This window comes from Zonotrichia albicollis, chromosome 6 (assembly GCF_047830755.1).
Source record: "Zonotrichia albicollis isolate bZonAlb1 chromosome 6, bZonAlb1.hap1, whole genome shotgun sequence".
NCBI classification, from domain to species: Eukaryota; Metazoa; Chordata; class Aves; order Passeriformes; family Passerellidae; genus Zonotrichia; species Zonotrichia albicollis.
Genome location: NC_133824.1, coordinates 47,515,574 through 47,534,994, shown reverse-complemented (window position 1 = coordinate 47,534,994; position 19,421 = coordinate 47,515,574). Strand labels below are relative to the sequence as shown.

Genomic DNA, 19,421 nt, shown 5'->3' with positions numbered 1-19,421 from the left:
CACCTGACAGCAGCCACTGCACTGCTGAACACTCACCAGCTTCCTCAGATTAGGACTCAGTGCCCACATCCCATAACTTTATGGACAGCTGATGGGAGAGCTCAGGATCGTGACACCAAACAGTCTGTACAACCAGCCTGCTGCCCACAGCTCCTGGTATCCCAGAGAACTTTATTCCTTTCCCCAGGATACAAATAACTTGGGAAGATTTCTCTCACTAACATTGCTTTCAAGGCTTGGAGAAACAATTTCCAGTACCACTGCTCCAGCCAGCAACTACTCTGCTCACCACTCAGCCCCAAAGGTGCCCATGGCTGAGCCGCTGTGGCACGGTTACCTCTTTCCTCTCCACATCAGCCTGGATCTTGGCCTGTGTGACAGCAGCCTCACGGAAGGAGGAGCTGGCCTGCTTGGCCTGCTCAATCAGAGTCTTCAGCTGCTGAGCTGTGCTGAGCAGGGAATTGACCATCTCCTCCAGGTAGAGCCAGCTGCGCTGCTCCGTCACCTCCAGCCCGTTCACCACCGACGGCGACATGGCTTTGGTGGGCGTCGGGGGGGGCACCGCCAGGGCAGGCAGAGACGTCAGCACTGCACAGGAGGAACAAGGAGAATATACAGACAGTTAGGGGCTTTCATTTCCATCAAGTGCTGGTGGTGGTGGGGTGCTGGTTTTTGTGGTTTTTCTGTGGTGTTTGGTTTCTTTTCTAAAATGTGGTTTGCAGAATTTCCAGCCCAGGAAAGTGTTTGTTAAACAGATTGTTCCTTCTGCAACATCAAGTGCACATCTGGGCAGAACAAGCCCGTGGGCACTCTCAAACCCATGGGACAAGAACACCTCCTCTTGACCTGGATGACCCTGGGAAGAGTTTAACACCTCCCAGCACGGCTGTGGAGAAGCACCATGATGCAGTGAAAGCAGCACTCCCAGGAACTCCTCCACCACTGCCAAGAACATTTCCCTCAGCCACGGCTAGGTAAGGTCAGAGTAAGTCACTCAGTGACCCAATACTTTACAGAAACATCCTGATGATCCTGCCCAGATGTCAATTCTCAGGTTGCAAACCACAAAATTCAAGTACTGATCCACATCACACTCTCTGTGCTTCCTGAATTCTGACCTTTACACAACCCTGGCCAGACACTGGACCTTACCCCAGACAGTCACCATTACCTCCAGGTGAGTGTATTCCAAACATGGACTTCCCAAAACCATGGGTTGGGAAGCCCTTTAATAACCCAGCAGTTACTGTGTCACTGAACCAGTTACTTTTCACGTTAGGTTTGTGTGTACACCGGGAGATCAGGGTATGACAAAATTAAATCCAGACCCAGAACTCCACCATACACAGCATAAACTCAGCTTAGGTAACATTCCAGGAAGAAATATTATCTGGCTTTCCTTTTCCAAAATGTAATTCTAGCAATAAATACTCACCATCTGCCAAAAAATTCAATCCAAGACATTCAAATCTACCAACACTGACCTCGACATTCCTCACTGAATTCTTTACTGGAACAAAGAAGGTACCACCAGCCTCAGGGTTGTGCAGACTTCTTACCTCAAAACACCCTTAATTAAAACAGTAATTTTAATGAACTTGCACATGAGTGGCATGGAACTATTTGCACTTAGATATGAGTACGAGATAAACCAGTCTTTTTTATCAGTGTCTGTTTGCACAACAGCCTTTCCCACTCTCCATTTCCAGCACAGTATTTATACCTGCCTGGCATTTGATAACTTATCAAACAGGAATTACTTCCAATTCCTCTTCCAATTCCAATTCAAACTGCTGAAATGTATATAATGTATTTATATTTTGTTTGACTTATCCTGGCATTTTTCACTCCATTTCAGCCCTCTCCTAGTTTGGGTTTTTTGGCACAAGTACATCAGGCAAGAGAAAGTATTCACTGGTGAGAAAACAATCAATGTTTAATTAGTAACATCAAGATCTGACTAAGTCTTAAACACAAGAAGATCTGACTCTGGAGACCAGGAACATCCTGCCACTCCAAATAAATAAATAAGGGTCATACAGAGGGGATTGAAAACTGACACTAAACCTGGTCAAAAGTACCCCCAGCACGCATCACTGGGGTAAAGGGATGTCTAGAAAACCTTCTGTGGCATGATTTTAATTGGGTTTGTTCTCCTCAGATCGAACACTAAATAAATGTTCAGCCACAGTGCCCAAAGAGGACAAAAGTCTGGAAGCAAAATCTTTAGGAACAGCAGGGAATGCAAGACAACTCATGATGCAGAATCACAGCGGCCGCCCCTGGCACAATCAATAAATCAAAGCTCTCAATAAAGAGTGAAAAATTTCCCACAAAGGGGAAACCTGCTTGTCCAAATCTTAGTATCTGTAAAACTCACAAGCAAAAGAGAGCAAAGTTTCTTTTTCTTCCCCAGTCTTTACCTTTGTTGAGAAAGATGGGAGGAAATTGAAGCCCAGGGAGAGCAAACGTACCAATTTTGGGATGAGACGTTGGCAGTGCAGCCTCAGGGAAGGGTGAGATCTGGCAGTTGTCCTGGTAACTGGGATAGTGAGGCTCTGGATGAGACACCCGGCAAGGCTGCTGGACGTTGGTGTCCTGAACTGCAGGAGAACAAGGGCCTGGGAATCACTGACACAGCGGGCAGGTGTTCCTTACCCTGCATTCACCCCTATGTTTTTATGTTTTATACAAGTTCCTGCACTCTGTGGTAATTCCCAAGGGTTGAAAATGTGAAACAGCAGCAGGATCTCACAGAGTCAGCAAGCAAGGAATCCTGGTCCTGACTCCACCATGTTCTACTTTCACCTTTAGAGCCACAGGTTCCTTAGTTCCATCCCACATATTGAAATACCCACGATCATCACAGAGCTCCAAACTCATTCTTGGAGCAAGATCATTCCCCCAGGAGAGCTCACAACCCAAAGCATGACTCAGACTGAGAGAACTGAAATGTATGTCATGCATTTATATTTTGTTTGATTTATCCTGGCATTTTTCACTCCATTTCAACCCTCACCTAATTTGAGGTTTTTTGGTAGTATTTCAGGTTAAATGAGGAGTTAAAAAAAAATATTACAGAGATGAACATAAATCCTAGGAACTCAGTAGAGGGGAACATTAGCAGCTGCCACACCTGGGCAAAGCTTCTCCTTTGGTGCAACTGCTAAGATTTCAAATTGCTGAAATGACCTCACAGGAAAGACAGTGCCTTGGGCAGTGTCTCCCTTGAGAAATAAATCCTTTGTGTTGCATTCAAAATGTTCAGCAGTGGGCATCCAAACCTCTTTTCCTCCTCCCCACGGCTGTCTAGGAGAGAGCTGAGCTCTTACCAGTGGCTCCAGAGAAAACATCCCCCTGTGCTGGGCTCTCTGAGATGATGGCCGTGGCCTCCACGGTGGACGCGCGGTCGAAGGTCAGCGCCCCCGAGGTTGTGATCTGTCCAGAGGGAGTCACGGTGACTGGAAACATTAAAGCACTTTCATAATTAGCACTCAGAGCAGAGGACATGCCTGTCCAGCTGTTTGTTGTTATCCCTGTGCTGCACCACCCAAGCTCAGGGGACTCACAGATCACCAGCCTGGGACAACCCAGTTTGGATCACACCTGTGACCAGTGCAGTTGGAAAGGGGAATAAAAGCCCCAAGGGGTTTCTGAAGGCTCTGCTGTCCTTCCAAGGCTCTGGGGGCACGAGGCCAAAATGTTAATTTACAACCTAATATCTCCCAAATCACCACACTTTCAGTTATTTTATGAACCATAACTTAACACTTCCCATAAAGATTCAGTGAGGCCACACACCCCATCAATTTCTGGCTGCTTTATGACAATTTTAGCAAGAGTGTTTGTTGTTACTTAAATCAACACAACAACTTGTGGATTACAGCTAATTCCATGACAGCTGGGCAATTTTAGCTGTTTATCTACACAAAGTGCTAGAATGTGCTCAGCCAATGCAAGGAACAAGGCACAAAATCCTTCAGGATAATTATAACTGAGTGGCTTCTGAATGTTTAAAATCCATTTTAAAGAGGATTATTTAACTGGTACCATTAATTGGTGATGGTCTGATTCTGTGGCACACAATAATAAAATTTTAAAATACAGTAGCTACAAATTCCTGGCTGAAGTATTTGGCCACCAAAACAAGAAGTTCTCTCTTCCAGTGCCATCATGAGAGAAGGAGCAGCCTCACAGCACCTCACATAACAAACCAATACAGATTCAACCTATTCGGGGACTAAAAAAACCAAAGCCATAAAACAACTCTGCAGAATCCTTGTGCGTTTCTCCTCCTACTGTTGCTGATGATCTAATCTGACTTTTCTGTTCTTTTTTTAGATTTCTGTTGCTTCCTCCTTGACTCACTTTGTGCTGTTACCTGCAGATGATGCCAGTGTGCCGAGAGCAGGAGGACAAATGGATGTGACTGGGGATGTGTGAGCTGGATCAGCTTGCAAATTAACTCCTGTTCTCACACAGATAATTTGCCAATCAAACCAGTAACTGACAAAGCTGAATGTTGGAGAGGGATTCAGTGCAGATCAAAGCATCACCTGCCTCCTTCATTAACGACTTTCACGCTGGGGGTTTCATTCCAGCTGCTTCCAGGCTATTTTGCAAGGAATAGCACAAATCTTACTCCAGCTTCTAAGGGACACAAAGAAGCTCAGAGGATGGAATGGGGATTTCTGGCAGAGCAGAGAAGGGCCAGCCTCTCCCAAACCTAATTCCAACAGGAAATTTCTCAGTTGTTATTTGTGAAAAATCAAACTGAAATCCACTAAGGATCCAGGCCAGGATCCCATAATTCTCCCCCCACTGAGAGCAGGTACAAGGGGCAATATAATCATATACTATAACCACAGTATCCTGAAATGCTTGGGCTTGGAAGGGACCTTAAGGTCATCTCCTTCCACCACCCTACCATGGGCAAGGGCACCTTCTCCTAAACCAGGCTGCTCCAAGCCCCATCCAGCCTGGCCTTGAACAATTCCAGGCACAGCACATAACCCAAACCTCTCTCAGCACAAAATATGAAACCTACTGTTCATGGCACAAGGATGTCACAATGCTTAAACCTGAGTCTCCTGGAGGTCTAGAGCTGCACTTTTTCCTATTCAACTTGTGTTCAGTTGTGGCAACACTGTGCTACTTCCTATAAAATAGGAAGTGACACTGAGACAATAAAATCTTCCAATGAAAAGAATGTGACCAAAAAAAAGGACATTTTTCTCAACTGGACAGTTCCAAGGGGCCACTAACAGACATAAAACACCTAGCAGGGCAACTCTCCAAAGGAAGGAAACAATTTTTACCAGGAGAAAAGAACCTACACGTAGTTGCAGCAGTGGCTGGAAGCAGAGTGATGTTTTTGGAACAATTCTTCTTCACTGGAGTTGCCGGTATTTCGTTTTCTTTTTTCCGCCTTTTATATGGCACAAAGAGTCGTATAGGGCCACTCTGGGTAGAAAAACACCAGAAAGAAAATGAAAAGAAAAAAGGAAAAGACATTAGCTAAGGCATCTCCTTGGAGACTTTGGTTTTACACTCATCTTTCCAGGAACAGCAGCACAGATCCCTATGCATGATGTGTGGTTTGCAACAATAGACCAAAGCACTTAAAAGTTTTCCAAACAAAAAGAAATAAAATAGAAAAAAAAATAAAATAGAAAAGTTAAACTCAACTTCCTCCAGCTGAAGAGGCACAAATTCAACATCTTCCCACTATTATTTATGGAGTAGAACTGGGCAGATAATCAGCTGCTGGCCAAGGTGGTGGAAGAAAAGAGAAAAAGAGGGAGGAGAAGAGAGGAAGAAGTTCCTGGCTAGAAAACGAGCACATCAGCCAGTTCATAGCAGAAAAGAAAGGCAAAGCACCAGGTCAAGCTAAAGAATTCTGCTTCAGGATTTAAATCTCATTTTTGAAACAAACTAGCAAAAAAATCAAACCCCTAATCAACTAACAAAAAAAACCCAAGTGGTTTTAAAATGAAAATACTGACCTATCATAAGATTATGTTACTTCTTTACAAAAATATTTTTCCAATTCAAAACATTGTGAAATTTGAGTCAAAAATCATGAATAGCATGACATCCCCAAAAGGCATTTTGCATAGATATATTAATTAGAAAATGAGAAAAAAAAAAAGAAAAAAAGCACTAAGTAGGATCTACTTTTACTGAGGGTCTGCAATAATGCCAGCAGTTCCTTATCTCCTTCCTCACAGGGCAGGGACAAATCACCTGTCCCTGAACGCTCACGTGTCAGGGCACTCAATTTCCAGGACACTCATGACCTGCTCACCCAAGAGCTGGGGCAGCTTGGTTAATTTGTCCAACAAAAATAATTAGTGACAAAGTAATGGATGTAAAGCCTCCCACTCACCAGGGTCATGTCGTCACAGCAAGCGGCACAAGTACACGAGGCAGCGTGGGGATTTAAAATCCCATCCTGGAATCAGAGGGCACCAGTTCAGCATGAGAGTCACAAAAATCACCCAGAGCACACCTTGATCTTGCTAAAAAATGTGGATGGCTCCCAGAGTGGTACCCATTCCCTCCTAGATGCTGTACAGTAACAAAGAGGCCAGTTCCCCCCACCAGTGCAATAGGGTGAGAGGGTCAGAGGAGAGAAAAGGAAAACCAAACTTTTTCCACACCCAAAGGCCAGGATATATGAATTTGAGATTTGATTTCTGCTTAAACAGAAATCAACTGTCAGCCTAGTGGTAATGTCAAGTTCTCCAGGAGACTCAAAGAGAGGACCCAAAAAATGAAAATGAAGAATGTGTGGCAGGCAAAGACATTGAAGGAGATCAGGCCACTGAATTGCAGTATCACAGGTGAGAGCTCAACTCCTGTGGCACAGCTCAAGGCTGGACTTCACCCTGCAGAAACTCTTTCCCAGTGTGCTTTTGAGACACGAAAACCAACTCCCCTACATCACTGCCCCTCAACCAAACCACGCCATGCTCCTGGTGCCATCACACCTGGCTCCAGCTGCCCCTTCCTGCAGAAAGGAGGGAGCAAACTTAACCTTACGTGGATAAGGCACTGCAGGGGCCGCCCGGCGTAGCGGATGCTCCTCTTCCAGTCCTTGCTGCTGGCTCGCCCCGCCATGGCCTCAAACTCCGTGGGGCTGTACCAGTTGTCCCCTTGCTTAATGCACCTGCCCCGGCCTCCTGAAGCAAAGCAACAAAATACTCTGTTAGTCCAGGTTAAGGATAATTTTGCCACTTCTCTAAAGAAGAAAATATGAGAATTGCTGGACAAAAGAGCAGTTAATCTGTAAGACCCACTAACTATGCCCATTGTTCTACTACATCCATTTATTATCATGGCTGTGACAATGATGGGCATGTTCAGGGCTCCAACTCTGGGTCTCAAAAGGCTGTAAAAATTACTCCTCTACAAAAAAGAAAAGTCTTTATTGGACAAACATCACAAATTTAAGTCTTTCCTCAATGTGCAATTAAATTTCTTATCTTTTTTTGTGTTTGTGGTGGGTTTAGAAGAAAACTTTCTGCCCACAAAGCAAGCAGTGCACTGGGCAGCCAGGCTGGCTGGCAATTTCTGCTGCAGCTTCCCCAGCTTCCCCACAGGGATAAAAGACAAGACGAAGAGCTCAGAAGCCCCGTGAAGAGAAAAAATTATTTGCATTCCAGCAGGGATTCTTCAGAGTTTTGCAAAAACACAAGTCTACTTATGAGACAAAAAAAATCATTAAAGGAGTGAGCCTATTACTGAGGAGACTCACTGCATGGCAGCCTGGATATTTGCAGGTTTAAGAAAAAGTTAAAAACCCTCTGAAGAAAAAGCAAAACAAAAGGGAACAGTAAAATCAAAAGACTCTGGGCAGTCTTGGAAACTCTGTTGGTTTTTCTCCTGTCACAATCAGCCCTTAAGAACAGCCTGATTATAAGAAGAGTAGAGCAGGAAGAGAAGGAGCTGTGCCCCCCTCAGCCCGGTGGCAGTTACCTGAGCCCAGCCTGTTCTTGTACAGAATGCCGCTGATGTTCCGGCACCGCACCGGGAGCTCGTTCTCGTACACCGACGGGTCCCAGTTGTACTTGGTTCCACTCTTGCCCTGGACGGCTGCCAGAGGGGTAGGAGGAGACTGTGGTCCTTGCAGGAAAGGGAAAAGAAAGGTGTCAGCAACCAAAAGGCAGAGTGGTGTTCTGTCACAGAGAAAGAGGCTTTTGCGGGGTCGAGCCATTTGTCGGTGAGGGGAGACTCAGACACTCAATATGAGTGATAAGCAAATTCCATTTATTGAAGAGAGCATCAGACACTTATACAGCGAGTAATAAGCTTATGAATATTCTGTAAGCTAAGCAATCTATTGGTTAAACTATACTATCAACTCTTCCTCATTCCTTAAGAATTACATGTCTCTTTTCTCATGTCTCTTTCACTGTTTGTTATCCTACCACAGCTAAGCCCAAAGACACTACTATCTGTGCAAGTGCAAAACTTAGAATTAGCCATAGTTTTGTACTTTTCTATTCTCTAGCAGCTAAATTCCCAACATCGTTCCATCCCATGCTCGGCTGGGTTGACTGGAGCAGCTGGAACGCCCCCACAATGAAACAGCACAAAAAGCTCAGCCTGAACGAACTGAGAAGGGCTGATAATTAAGCAAAGAGGACCTGAGCAAACGGGCTCTAACAGGGAATAACTCTGAGACTGTGACCTGATCCTTACACCACGTGTAAGCTATGGTGTCAGGAGCTGGCTGGAGATTCCCCTGCCCAGAGCGCATCCTGTGGGAAGCTTTGGAGCGCTGAAGGTTTGCTGTGCCATCTCGTGGGCAGCAAGGAAACTGCCAGGCAGCCCTGAACAAAACCTCAGCGACACAGACACTAAAGTATCAGCCTGAATGGACATGAAAATGTGTTCCAGGAGCCGTGGAAAGAACACGTGCAGAACTGGGAGACTCGGATTTTTATTAACCATGTTAAAATTATCCGTGTGCCCTTGGGGGTGGGATGGATGTAGAAAGCCTGGTAACAGGGCAAGATTTTTCAAGCAGCTTCTTTGACAGGGTTAGGACAAAGAATGAAACACATTTCTGACAGGAAAAAAATTTAAAAACAAAAATGGACTCTTTCATTCCCAAGAAATACACAAAATACCGTGTGAGGACTTGATATCTTAAAAGTCTTTTCCAATCTGAACAACTTTGTAGTTTTAAAAGAGGGAAAAGCATCCTTATAAAATTATGCACATATTTTTAGATTCCAGAAAGATGAGTGGAGTAGAAGCCATCCCTGTGGGAGAGTGACCCACCAGAAGCAGACTGTCTAATACCTGGTGTGAGCGGTGCTGAAGGCCCCTTGATCCCGGTGGTTTCAACGATGCTGCCATCCGTGTGCACCACTATCAGAGTGGCTTTCTCAGGGTTCAAGCTGTCCCCAATCTGGAGGGCTGTTCTCCCAGACTGCAGAAGAAATAAAGAGTTTAAATTGATTAAAACATTTCAACACAAATAGATTTCACAGGCACCCCAAAACTCCAATCTGTATGGTATGTATTAGGTTAATTTTTGAGTCTCTGAAGCAAATTCAAAGATTTCATGTTCCAGGTTACCAGCTCTGTTACCAGACAAATGTGTGGGGTGGAAAGGTAAGAAAGTTAGGAATAAAACCCCTGTATGTCCTCCAGCTAATGGGTTTGTAGTTTAATGCCTGGATATTACAATGAAAACAAGTCTTTGACCTTAGTACAGCTCTTCATTTACACTGAGAAACTTTGTCAAGGCCCTCAAATGAAAGGACACACTTACCAACACGTGTCCTGAAATTGAAGCTGCATTGGCCACAGATGTAGTGAAAACATTGTCTGCAGAGGCCCCCACGTTGGCCACTGTCACTGTGGTGACTTCTGGAATGTAAAACAGGGTTAATTTAATTTTCTGCTTCATGCAGAGAGCCTGATGAACATCTGAAAAATTCCTTCTTCCTTCCTTTCTAAATTAATTTCATTTTTCATTGCACCTGTAAGTTGTTAGGAACACAATCATTCTGATTTCTATTAATCTTTGGGTTCAACAGGCTTTAACCTCCATGAAACCAGGGCAGTCACTATCAGTATGTGATGAACTAAGGGAAAAATAAGTATGGCACCTGTACTAGGGACACTCCGAGCTGTGATGCTTTTATTTAAATAGGGGTGACTGGCAGACATCAGGATAAATTGAACAGCAGATTCTGCCTCTGTCATGTATGAATTCCCGTGGTGCCATGACCTGCGCACGTTGCCCAGTTAAGAGCAGACAACCGCACAGCCCAGCGCTCCTGTGGTGTTCAGCGCTTGGCCTGGCTCAAATCTCTGGGTTCCCACGTGGGCGAGGGTGAAAGAACAACAGCAGCTGGGGCGGGCGAAGGGCTCTGGCCTCTGTGGCAGCGCAGCTCGGCTGCACGACGCTGCTGTGTGACTGGGGGCGCTTGGCTGTGCGGACACGGGGCCGCGGCTCAGGCGCACCGGGGGCCTCCCGCTCTTTACTGTGTGTGAAGGGGCGGAGTGTGGGATTCGGCGAGGGGGCGGGAGCGCTCCCTGAGGGAGCTCGCTGTCCCAGCCCGAGCCCCCGGGGGCTGTGTGGGGGCCGGAGCCCGGGTTGGGGGAGTCCCGGGCGGGCTGAGGGAGCGCTGCCCGCCCTGACCTGCGAAGGCAGCGGCGGCGGCGGCCTCGTCGGCGCTTGGCATTGGCGGTGCTCCCATCTCGATGTGCCCGGCGTTTGCCGCCATCACCGTTACCGCCTCCTCCTGCTCCTCGGGCTCCGCCTCCCCCTCCGCTGCCTGCGGTGGCTCCCGCTGCTGCCCCGGTCCCGCGGGCAAATCGAGCTGTCTGGCGGCCGAGTCGCCGTCGCGCTTCTCCATGCGCGGGGCCGGGGGTGGCCGAGCCCGCTCCGCCTCCCCCCCCCGGGCGCGCTTGAGAGGGGTCCTGCGGGCAGGGGGGACCGGCGAGCCGAGCGCAGCCGAGCCTGCCCGACCGCTGACGAACGTGTTCGGGGCCTTTCGACCGAGTTCCGATGAGGCCCGAAGCGGCCCGAGCCGCTCGGGCCCCGTGCGAAGGCGGCCGGCGCGCGCGCTCCCTGCCGGCTGGCCAATGGGGCGCGGCCGAGTCCGCGCGGCGCGGCCCGAAGCAGTACCTGACGGATCGGGTGAGACCCGAGCCCGCCCGAACGCGGCCGAGTCCCCGAGCGGTGCGGCCCGGCGAGGCGAAGAGTCCCGAGCGCGCTCGAGCAGTGTCCGATCTCAGCCGAAGGCGGTAGCGAGGAGCGCCGATGTGTGCCGAGTCCTCTCCGATCGCGCCCGAGCTCCGCTCGCTGGCCCGAACGGAGACGCCCGAACGGGCAGCGCCCGAATCCGCCCGAAAGCGACCGAACCGGGCCGAACGCTCCGATCGCGCCCGAAGGCGGGTGGGCGGGGCGAGTGGCCGCGCAGAGGCTGCCGGGACGGCGGAGGACCGGCGGGCGGGGTGAGGGCATCAAGATGGCGGTGCCGAGCCGAGGTGAGCGGTGTCGCGATAGCAACGCGACAGCGACACGACAGCCCTTTCCGGAGCACCGCGGGGGGCTGTCTCCCACCGAGCTAGAGGTGATCTCTCGCGGGGGGACACGACTAGAGCAAGGCGGGGCCGAGGTCGAGCCCAGCCCCGTTGGCATATCGCGACAATCCCGACACGCTGGGGAGATCCCGGTGGCGCCGCGAGCCGGGGCTTGGCGCATGTGCGGGCTGAGGAGCACTTTGACCCCGGGAAAGACGCTTTCCTGAGGCCGAGAGACGCCTCGTGAAAATCCAGATCTTTGCTTCAGTTTAGGAACTGCTGGGATTCAGAGGGGAAAAATTTCATCCTTAATGTGATCAAAATCATTAATTTCCAAGTCTTTCGCTGAGGTCAGAGTTTACTCCCAAAAATGTAAATTTTTGGCTGGAGTAGATAAAGGTGGCTGAGAAAATTTGTGCTGAATTCATAAAAAAATTCCTAATCCCAAGACTGTGCAAGGAGGTACTCTGGGCGATGCTAACCACATCTCTGCCTTTAATAAAGTTTTATGTTAAAAATGAAGCCTTTCTGTTCGCAAATGGGCCATGTTCCACCTCAAATCCCCATTCTCAGTGTCACTCACTCTAAAATCAGCACCAGGCTGGATAGATAACCAAGATTTCGGTGGGTAAAGCACTGAAATGATACATTCAGGCTGTTTAATGATTCCCCTTGGCTCTGTGTGCTCGGGGTTCGGGGTTTATCCCTGTGAAATGTCCCGCTCGCTCGGAGGGAGGCAGCACATCCTCAGCAACTGCGTCTGCCATCCCCGCCTGGCGCGGCTGCAGGAGGCTCACTGCCCTCCCCGGGAAAGGATTAAGGAAAGAAGAGTTCGCATATAAAGATGGGGAACTGCCCTGAGGGAATTCACTCGGAGTTCCCTGTGGGAATTCCATGGCTTTGACTATCATACAATTCAGCGTCAGTGGTGTAGCTGCAGTTCTGGATGTTGAATGAACATAGAATTATGGAATCCTGGAATGGTTTGGGTTGGAAGAGACCTTGAAACTCATCCACTTTTCACTACTGCAGGCTGCTCCAAGCCCCATTCAGCCTGGCCCTGGACACTGCCAGGGATGGGGCAGCCACAGCTTCCCTGGGCACCCTGTGCCAGGGCCTCAGCACCCTCCTGGGAAGGATTTCTTCCCAGTATCAAAGCAATTCCCCCTTGTCCTGTCACTCCCAAGGGACAGGATGAGTGCTGGCAGCCCCCAGTCCCTGTACAGAGAGCTGAGAGGAGAGGATCAGGTCCAGGAGACATTTCAGATCATGGACACATGAATCACCTAAAATCATGTGCCTGTTCCCACTGTGTTCCCAAACTGGACACCTTAATTAGCTGCCTGGAGTTAGGGGGAATTAATTTGGGTCTAAATGCATAAAATTCTGAGGTGAAGAGGATGTTGAGCTCAGGAACACAGGGATGAGGATGGCAGTGTGACAATGACGAGCTATCCCTGAGCAGACAGATGAAATGGCCTTTCACAGGTTTTACTCTCCCTGGAACAGAAATCCCAACTGTGCAATTCCTCATGTGCCTGAGAGGCTGAGAACATTAATGAGGAACTCAAGAGGTGCTTTAGTAGGTTGGTGCCATCCTGTTACATGGGAATTTTATGTGATTTTTGCAGATAATAATAAGGAAAAAAGTGAAATGTGTTGGTTGGATCATCGGGAATACTTGCTTTGATTTCTGTGGGCCATCAGAACACAGTGAGGTTGGATGTGGAATGACTTTGTGAAGGGAACTGGTTTGGAGAGATGACATTTGGAGGGATGGTATTTAGAGGAACCCGGGAGCCCTGTGTTCTCCACAAACTTTCTCACAATTTACAAGCAAATGGATCCCATGTTCACCTCCTTCCTGCATAGTTAGAGGGTATGAAGTGTCATCTGCTAGGACAGGACAGGATGAACAAGTTCTGGATAATGCCTGTACACTCCTTCAGGCTTTGAAAGAGCCTAAAGTTCCTCAATGAAAGTGGCTTTTCCCAGTAGGGATTTTCCCCAAATTATTTGAGACTTCATCTACTTGAAAAGGTTATTTTTGGAACCTGAAGTCCAAGAAATAAGTGTTCCTGGGAGATGAAAAAAAAGATTCCTCCCAGAATTTAGATACCATTGTTAGAATGTTTCTGGATTTAGACATATTTTCTTCTCTTTGTTTTCTCCTTTTCCATGGAAAGGAAGAACGTCAGAGATTGTATCCTTTCTGTACCACTGCTCCCTCCATGCCAGACTCCTGGAGAAGACTGCCTCAAGTGGATTCCTGTCTTCTGTCCAGTAACTCTGCTCACTGCTGAGTCTGTGCTCCTGAATTTTCTGTCAGTGTCATCCACAGGAAGCACAACTGGGACCACATTGCTTCCAATGGAAGATGTTTGGTGCAAGTTTAGCTGAGATTTGCTCCTCATGGACTCCTGCTCCTGCAGAAGCCCTGCAGTCATGATTTAACCCATTTTCTTCAGAAAGGAGGTTAAAAATTGCATTTATGGACTGGTGGACACACCCCCTGCATCACAGCTCACAGGCAGCTGACACAGCTGACAAGGGGTAGTAAAAGCAGCCCTCAGTAGTAACTTCCTCCTCTCTTACAGTAAGTTACCCCACCTTTACTCCTGCCAAGATCCAAGTAACCTCCAAGGAGGAGACACCCTTGGCTCTGGAGATTTCCATGCTTAGAACCTATCTAGTAATTTTTTTTGCTCCACCTTCCTTCAACTGGAAAAACCCCAAAACCAGGTTCTGTGTTAATAAAATGAGCTGCTCTGGGAACTGGAATCCATCCACGGTGCGTGGGTGGGTTTAGAAGCGGGATGGGCAGTTGCTGTAGAAGATGCCTGGGATGAAATCCCTGCTTGGAGATATTTGTAGGATTTGAAAAAGGCTGGGGGAGAGAGGGGAGTGAATTAAGGCTGTTTCTTAGGAATTTGCATCTCAAAGCTGAGCTCAGACAGGTATGGAGCAAAGCATTTCCATGCTGTGGGCAGGAGCAAGGCCTGGCTGCTGCACAGAGCCACCTCTTCTCCGAACACAAGTTTGATGGAGTTTGCCAACTCTCTGTCAGCTTCCTCAAGGCTGACTAAGAAGTGTAGAAGTAGTCTGGGGCAATGTACACATGCATCCCCCCTGCTTCCTCAGGCTAACGGATGCCCCACTGCAGTCCAAATAAAATTCCTTAAAAAGGGAACTAAAGCCAAGCCTGAAACAGCAGGCTTTTATCCCAGGCCGTGGTGTTCACAGCCTCAAGTTCCTTCCTGAGCCCTCCCCACAGCCAGGCATAGCTGGACCATTCAGTATAAAGAGGGAGTGCAGTGTATTTTGGGGTTACTGGGAAATGGTGTTTTTATGGAATAGATCCCACCTCATTGCTATGAGAAATCCTTAACAACAGTTCTCAGCTGTCATCACTTCCCTTACACATCCTGCTTTATGTAAATGGGGTTTATTACATCTTCTACTTCTTGGCAACTCTTGCAATGATTATTTACAAAAGTAAGTTGCAGGTAGTGTCCCCAGAGCAGGCTGTGCTGATGCACAGCTGGGTTTTGTCCTGCTGTGTCTTCCTGCTTTATTTACTCTGGTTTATTCTCCAGGTCAGGTTTTCAGTTATCCAGATGATTTTTTGGCTCCTGATCTTGCCGTGCTTTTCCTTATGGCCATTCTGGAAGTGCCTCGATTGTACTTGGGTAGGTCATGTTATCAGTGCAACTGAATTGTAATCTGTAAACATGAATCATTTGGAAATGGAGGCTGTCAGTTGAGCAGATATTTGGAGACCAGTGCAACTTTCCTTTCTCTCCTGAGGACACCTGCAAGCACCAACACCTTCCTTTCACTAAGACAGAAGGGTGGGGAGGGCCTCCTGATCTTGTCCAAAGCTTGCTAAAACTTCTTCAAGTCCAATTTTTAAAAAACCCAAATCACTATTAAAATCTGCTTAATATTTCAAAGGCATCTGTGCAGGGTGGGGCCCTTGAATCAATCTGAGTGGCTTTAGAGCTGGATTTATTCCACTGCTTTAAATCTCTCTGTGTATTTATGGAGCCTGATCCATGAATAAAGAGGTGGGTTTCAACTCCAGTGTAGTTAAACACCAAAATCTACTGAACTGAGCTTGGAAATAAGCTGCACAGAAGAGAGGACAGCTTCTCCACAGTGTCAGTCATCTGGAACAGGAATAGATTAGAAGGAAATAAGACTTGAAAATGAGGACTGGACTCCAGGAGTGCACCGAGGTCACCACATTGAGTGCAGGGCTGGGGGGCTCAGGAAGAGTTTGATGGTTGAAGCTGGGTGCTCAGAAGGATGCAGCTTCAGAACTGATTCTCTGTGGTAAGAAGTGCCCTGGCTGTGATTATCAACTGACGAACTTATTTAGATGAACTTTGGTTAGTTTTCCTGTTTTGAAATGGATTGTCCATTGGTGTTGGGCTTGTTGTTTGATTCCTGGCAGAGCTTTGATTCAGGCTGGTATTTCAATATATTTTGAGCTTTTTTAGGACTCAATAAGAGCAAAGTCAGAACTGGGGCCTTTTTTGAGCAGGAATATTTTCTAGTTACAGCTTGAGCTGTTTTGGACTTTTGGTTTGTGTTTCCTTGCAGGTTTCAAGGGTAACCTGACAGAAGCAGAGGGGCCGCTGGGGCTGAGCCTGGGGCTCACAGTGGGCAGCGTGCTGCTGTGTGTGTACCTGCTGCTGTGGCAGAGCTACGTGCTGTGGGCAGACGTGCTCCTCAACGCCGTGCTGCTCGCGGCCTACGCTCTCGAGTCGGGCCTCAAGGTCACGGCCATCGCTGCCTTTGTCAGCTGAGCCCGGCGCTTCCCACACCCTGCCACACATTCCTTCTCTCAGAGAGCGGGGCTTCATGTCCACTGCTGAATTCCTTTGTATAGAAAAACCCTGGAAAGCTTCTCTGGCTAAATGAGAAGTTTTGGGGACATAGATGTCCTGCCCAGGAGCTCCGTGATGCTGTCCACCACTGGCTTATTTGTGGGCAAAGGCAAGGGGTGAATCACAAAATGCTTAACACTTTGGCATTCAGCAGGGGTCAGTACTAAATGTCCATTCCTAGCACAGGACAGGAGGCAGTGCTGCTGGCATGGTGGCAGTTTTCAAGGCACAGGAGCAACGTGCAGCCCAAGTGACACAGAAATGAATCAGGCCAGGGCTCACTTGTGCCTTGCCATGCACACGTCCGTGTTTGAGGGCACAGCTGCTCTTGCTGCTCTCATTTGTGTTTCCAGACCTCAGTGGTAATTTCCCTGACTTTAGTAGGGCAGAACCTGATGTATCCCAGCGGGGGAGAGTGGAACTGGGTTTTGTGCATACCTGGAGAGCCAAGCCACAAGGTTTGGCAGCCAGTTCTTACTACGTGAGGGGATGTTTGGTTAGACAGGATGGATTTAAAATGAACAAAACCATTCACCATTCATTCTCCCTTCTGTCCTGTTTGAAAGTCCAACAGAATGTTGGCAGTTTTGTTTCTATTCAGTGTTAAATGTGCTTATTTCTACTATTTTGCAAAAATTACTATATTCAAGTCTGTCTTAACTTCTGACTGGTTCGAGGGCAGAGTTTTTTACTGTCTCAAAAATATGTGTTAGTGGAAAGCTTTGGGAGTTCCTGGGTTTTTGAAGAAGCCTCTTTTATATTCAGAATTTCCTATTTTTGTATTTATTTATTCATTCAAATAAATAATGGTTTAGATCTAAGGAGCATTTGAAATGCAGAGCAATCTTGTTCAGATCTTGGGCTCCAGCTAAGTCATCCAAAGGAAGACTTGGGCAAGCCTGGATGTGTGTGCAAGCCTCTTCTGATCCTGATCCTGCTGCTGTGTGTAGCCCCTTCTCCTGCCCTGGGAAGGTCTGAGCTAATTTGCAATCACCAGGGGCTGAAAATTGTGGGGTGCAGGCCTGTGGCACCTCAGCCACACTGCTCTTTGCTTTCTGGTGGGGGTGGAAAGGCACAAGGACACACAAGTTCTGTGGAAGGGCCCAGTTTCATCCCTCAATAATTCAGTGCTTGGACTTGATCATCACAGAGTGCTTTTCCAACCTTAAGGATTCTGGTGCCTAGAGAGGCTTACAAGAAAGAGAGGGACCTTTCACAAGAGCATGTAGTGACAGGACAAGGGGGAGTGCTGTCAAGCCAAAAGAGGATTGGTTTCCATGAGATACCAGCAAGAAATTTGTGACTCAGAAGGTGCTCAGGCCCTGGCACAGGTTGCCCAGAGAAGCTGTGGCTGCCTCTGGATCCCTGGAAGTGTCCAAGGCCAGGCTGAATGGGACTTGCAGCAATGTGGTCTGGTGGAAGGTGTCCCTCCCTTGGCAGGGGGATAGGAGGAGATGAGGTTAAAGTCCCATCCAACCCTAACCTTTCTACTCCCAGGCCAGGTACCAGCAAGTTCTGTTCACATTCCACCACCTGGCAGTCACAGTCAGAGTCCCCACTGGCACAAATCCCCTTGGACAGGTCCTGCTAAGCCAGGGCACAGCCAGCCCTTGCTGCTCCCACAGAAACATCACAGCAGAACTGGGGCTAAGGAGCACCCAGGAAATGGAACAACCAAATGTTTATGGGCTTAATCTGCCTGAATGGAGCCCCCACCTATTTGTCCTCCCAGATTTGCTTGGCATGATGGAATGTGCCATCACATGCTTGTTCCAAGGAGTGACCAACATACCGAGCTGTCCCTGCCCCATTAACGATCAAAGCACACATGCAAAACTCTTCCTGGATGGGCACAAAAAAAAGCACAAACTTTTCCTGGTGTTTGCACCTGCCTTACACGAAGGTCTGCCCACAGAACAACTGACAGGTTCTAAAAGGAATATTGCAAAGTGGAATTTTTACCTGAATGCAGGTGATACAGCAAACAGGGTCACACAGGTTAATGTTGAGTCACAGCTCCTGTGCTTCACCTTCTTGAGTGATCACCACAAACAAAATAAACACAAAATATGAATTATAAAACATGGTGAACCCTTTGCTCCCTTCCCATCACCCGGGTGAAAAACAAGGATCAGCAGAGAGTGCCAGCACTTAGTGATAGTGAGGCATGGGGTAAATATGCACATAGGACAACAAACATTAATTTTTTGGCTCGTTTCAGGGCAGGGCCTGATGGCTGCAACTGCTCAGAGCCCTGACTGGCTGTCAGTGCCTGCTGGGCTCAACTGGCAGCAACCTGGACTTGCATTCTCACAAGGGCAGGACAGCTCTGGTTGCAGTTTTCCAATTCCAGATAAAATTGTCCATGAACTCTTGTGGGGTACTGCTGCTGCTAACAGCCCTGTGCTCTATGATGAAAGATGAAGCCTGGAAGCTTCATCTTGGGAACTCCATCCCAAGTATTTCCAGGCTTTCAATGGGAATTGTCATTGTATTGGTGTCCCTTATTTCATGGTGGCATCTCTTGACGCCGAGGTGGTACAAAGACCCAAAATGAATCAGCTTCAGGAAGTTTCCCTAACCAGCAGCTCCTTTCCAAACCGTTCCCAGTGCTTGGAGAAGCAGGGCACACATAGTAAAGCCATTGATGACATTTGCCAGACATACAATCGCTGGAGCTTTTAATTACGAGGCCCAGCCCTTCTGAAACAGGACAAGCAAGTTGGATGCAAACAGCATTAAAAATTTAGAGGAACACATGTTTTGAGGAGCTGGGTTTGGGTGGTGTTTACTTGACAAGTCTTTGTTCTCGAGCCATCACAGGGGTGTCTGCCGCCAACCTGATTTAAAAGGCTGATCCTGAGAGGCAAGTCAGCCTCCCGGGATTTCCAAATTGGAGATACTGGGAGATAGGGTGTTATGGGTCCATGACTTTATGATGTCCCTCTGGAGATAGGGTGTTATGGGTCCATGACTTTA

At 47.8% G+C, this 19,421-nt stretch overlaps 2 protein-coding genes across 5 annotated transcripts in view; one reads left to right on the top strand and one right to left on the bottom strand.

Moving 5' to 3' along the window:
• DEAF1 (DEAF1 transcription factor) overlaps positions 1-11,856 on the bottom strand; it is a 22,002-nt gene extending 10,146 nt beyond the window's left edge. Inside the window, exons 1-11 of one of the 4 annotated variants that reach the window (XM_074543524.1) lie at positions 10,664-11,856; positions 9,788-9,885; positions 9,313-9,442; positions 7,981-8,127; positions 7,045-7,184; positions 6,389-6,454; positions 5,337-5,463; positions 3,333-3,461; positions 2,475-2,603; positions 1,436-1,510; positions 338-588 (exon numbers count right to left, since the gene is read on the bottom strand). In XM_074543524.1, coding sequence (XP_074399625.1) covers positions 338-588; positions 1,436-1,510; positions 2,475-2,603; positions 3,333-3,461; positions 5,337-5,463; positions 6,389-6,454; positions 7,045-7,184; positions 7,981-8,127; positions 9,313-9,442; positions 9,788-9,885; positions 10,664-10,880 — 1,509 coding nt within the window. In that variant the 5' untranslated portion in view covers positions 10,881-11,856. Of the gene's footprint in view, positions 1-337; positions 589-1,435; positions 1,511-2,474; positions 2,622-3,332; positions 3,462-5,336; positions 5,464-6,388; positions 6,455-7,044; positions 7,185-7,980; positions 8,128-9,312; positions 9,443-9,787; positions 9,886-10,663 lie in introns of all 4 variants that reach the window. The other 3 variants (XM_074543522.1, XM_014273333.3, XM_074543523.1) reach the window with 3 other exon arrangements.
• TMEM80 (transmembrane protein 80) lies at positions 11,355-19,421 on the top strand. Its single transcript, XM_074543527.1, has 4 exons — positions 11,355-11,514; positions 13,737-14,146; positions 15,147-15,239; positions 16,156-19,421. The coding sequence occupies exons 3-4, from the start codon at positions 15,206-15,208 to the stop codon at positions 16,359-16,361; spliced, it is 240 nt and encodes a 79-aa protein (XP_074399628.1). The 5' UTR covers positions 11,355-11,514; positions 13,737-14,146; positions 15,147-15,205; the 3' UTR covers positions 16,362-19,421.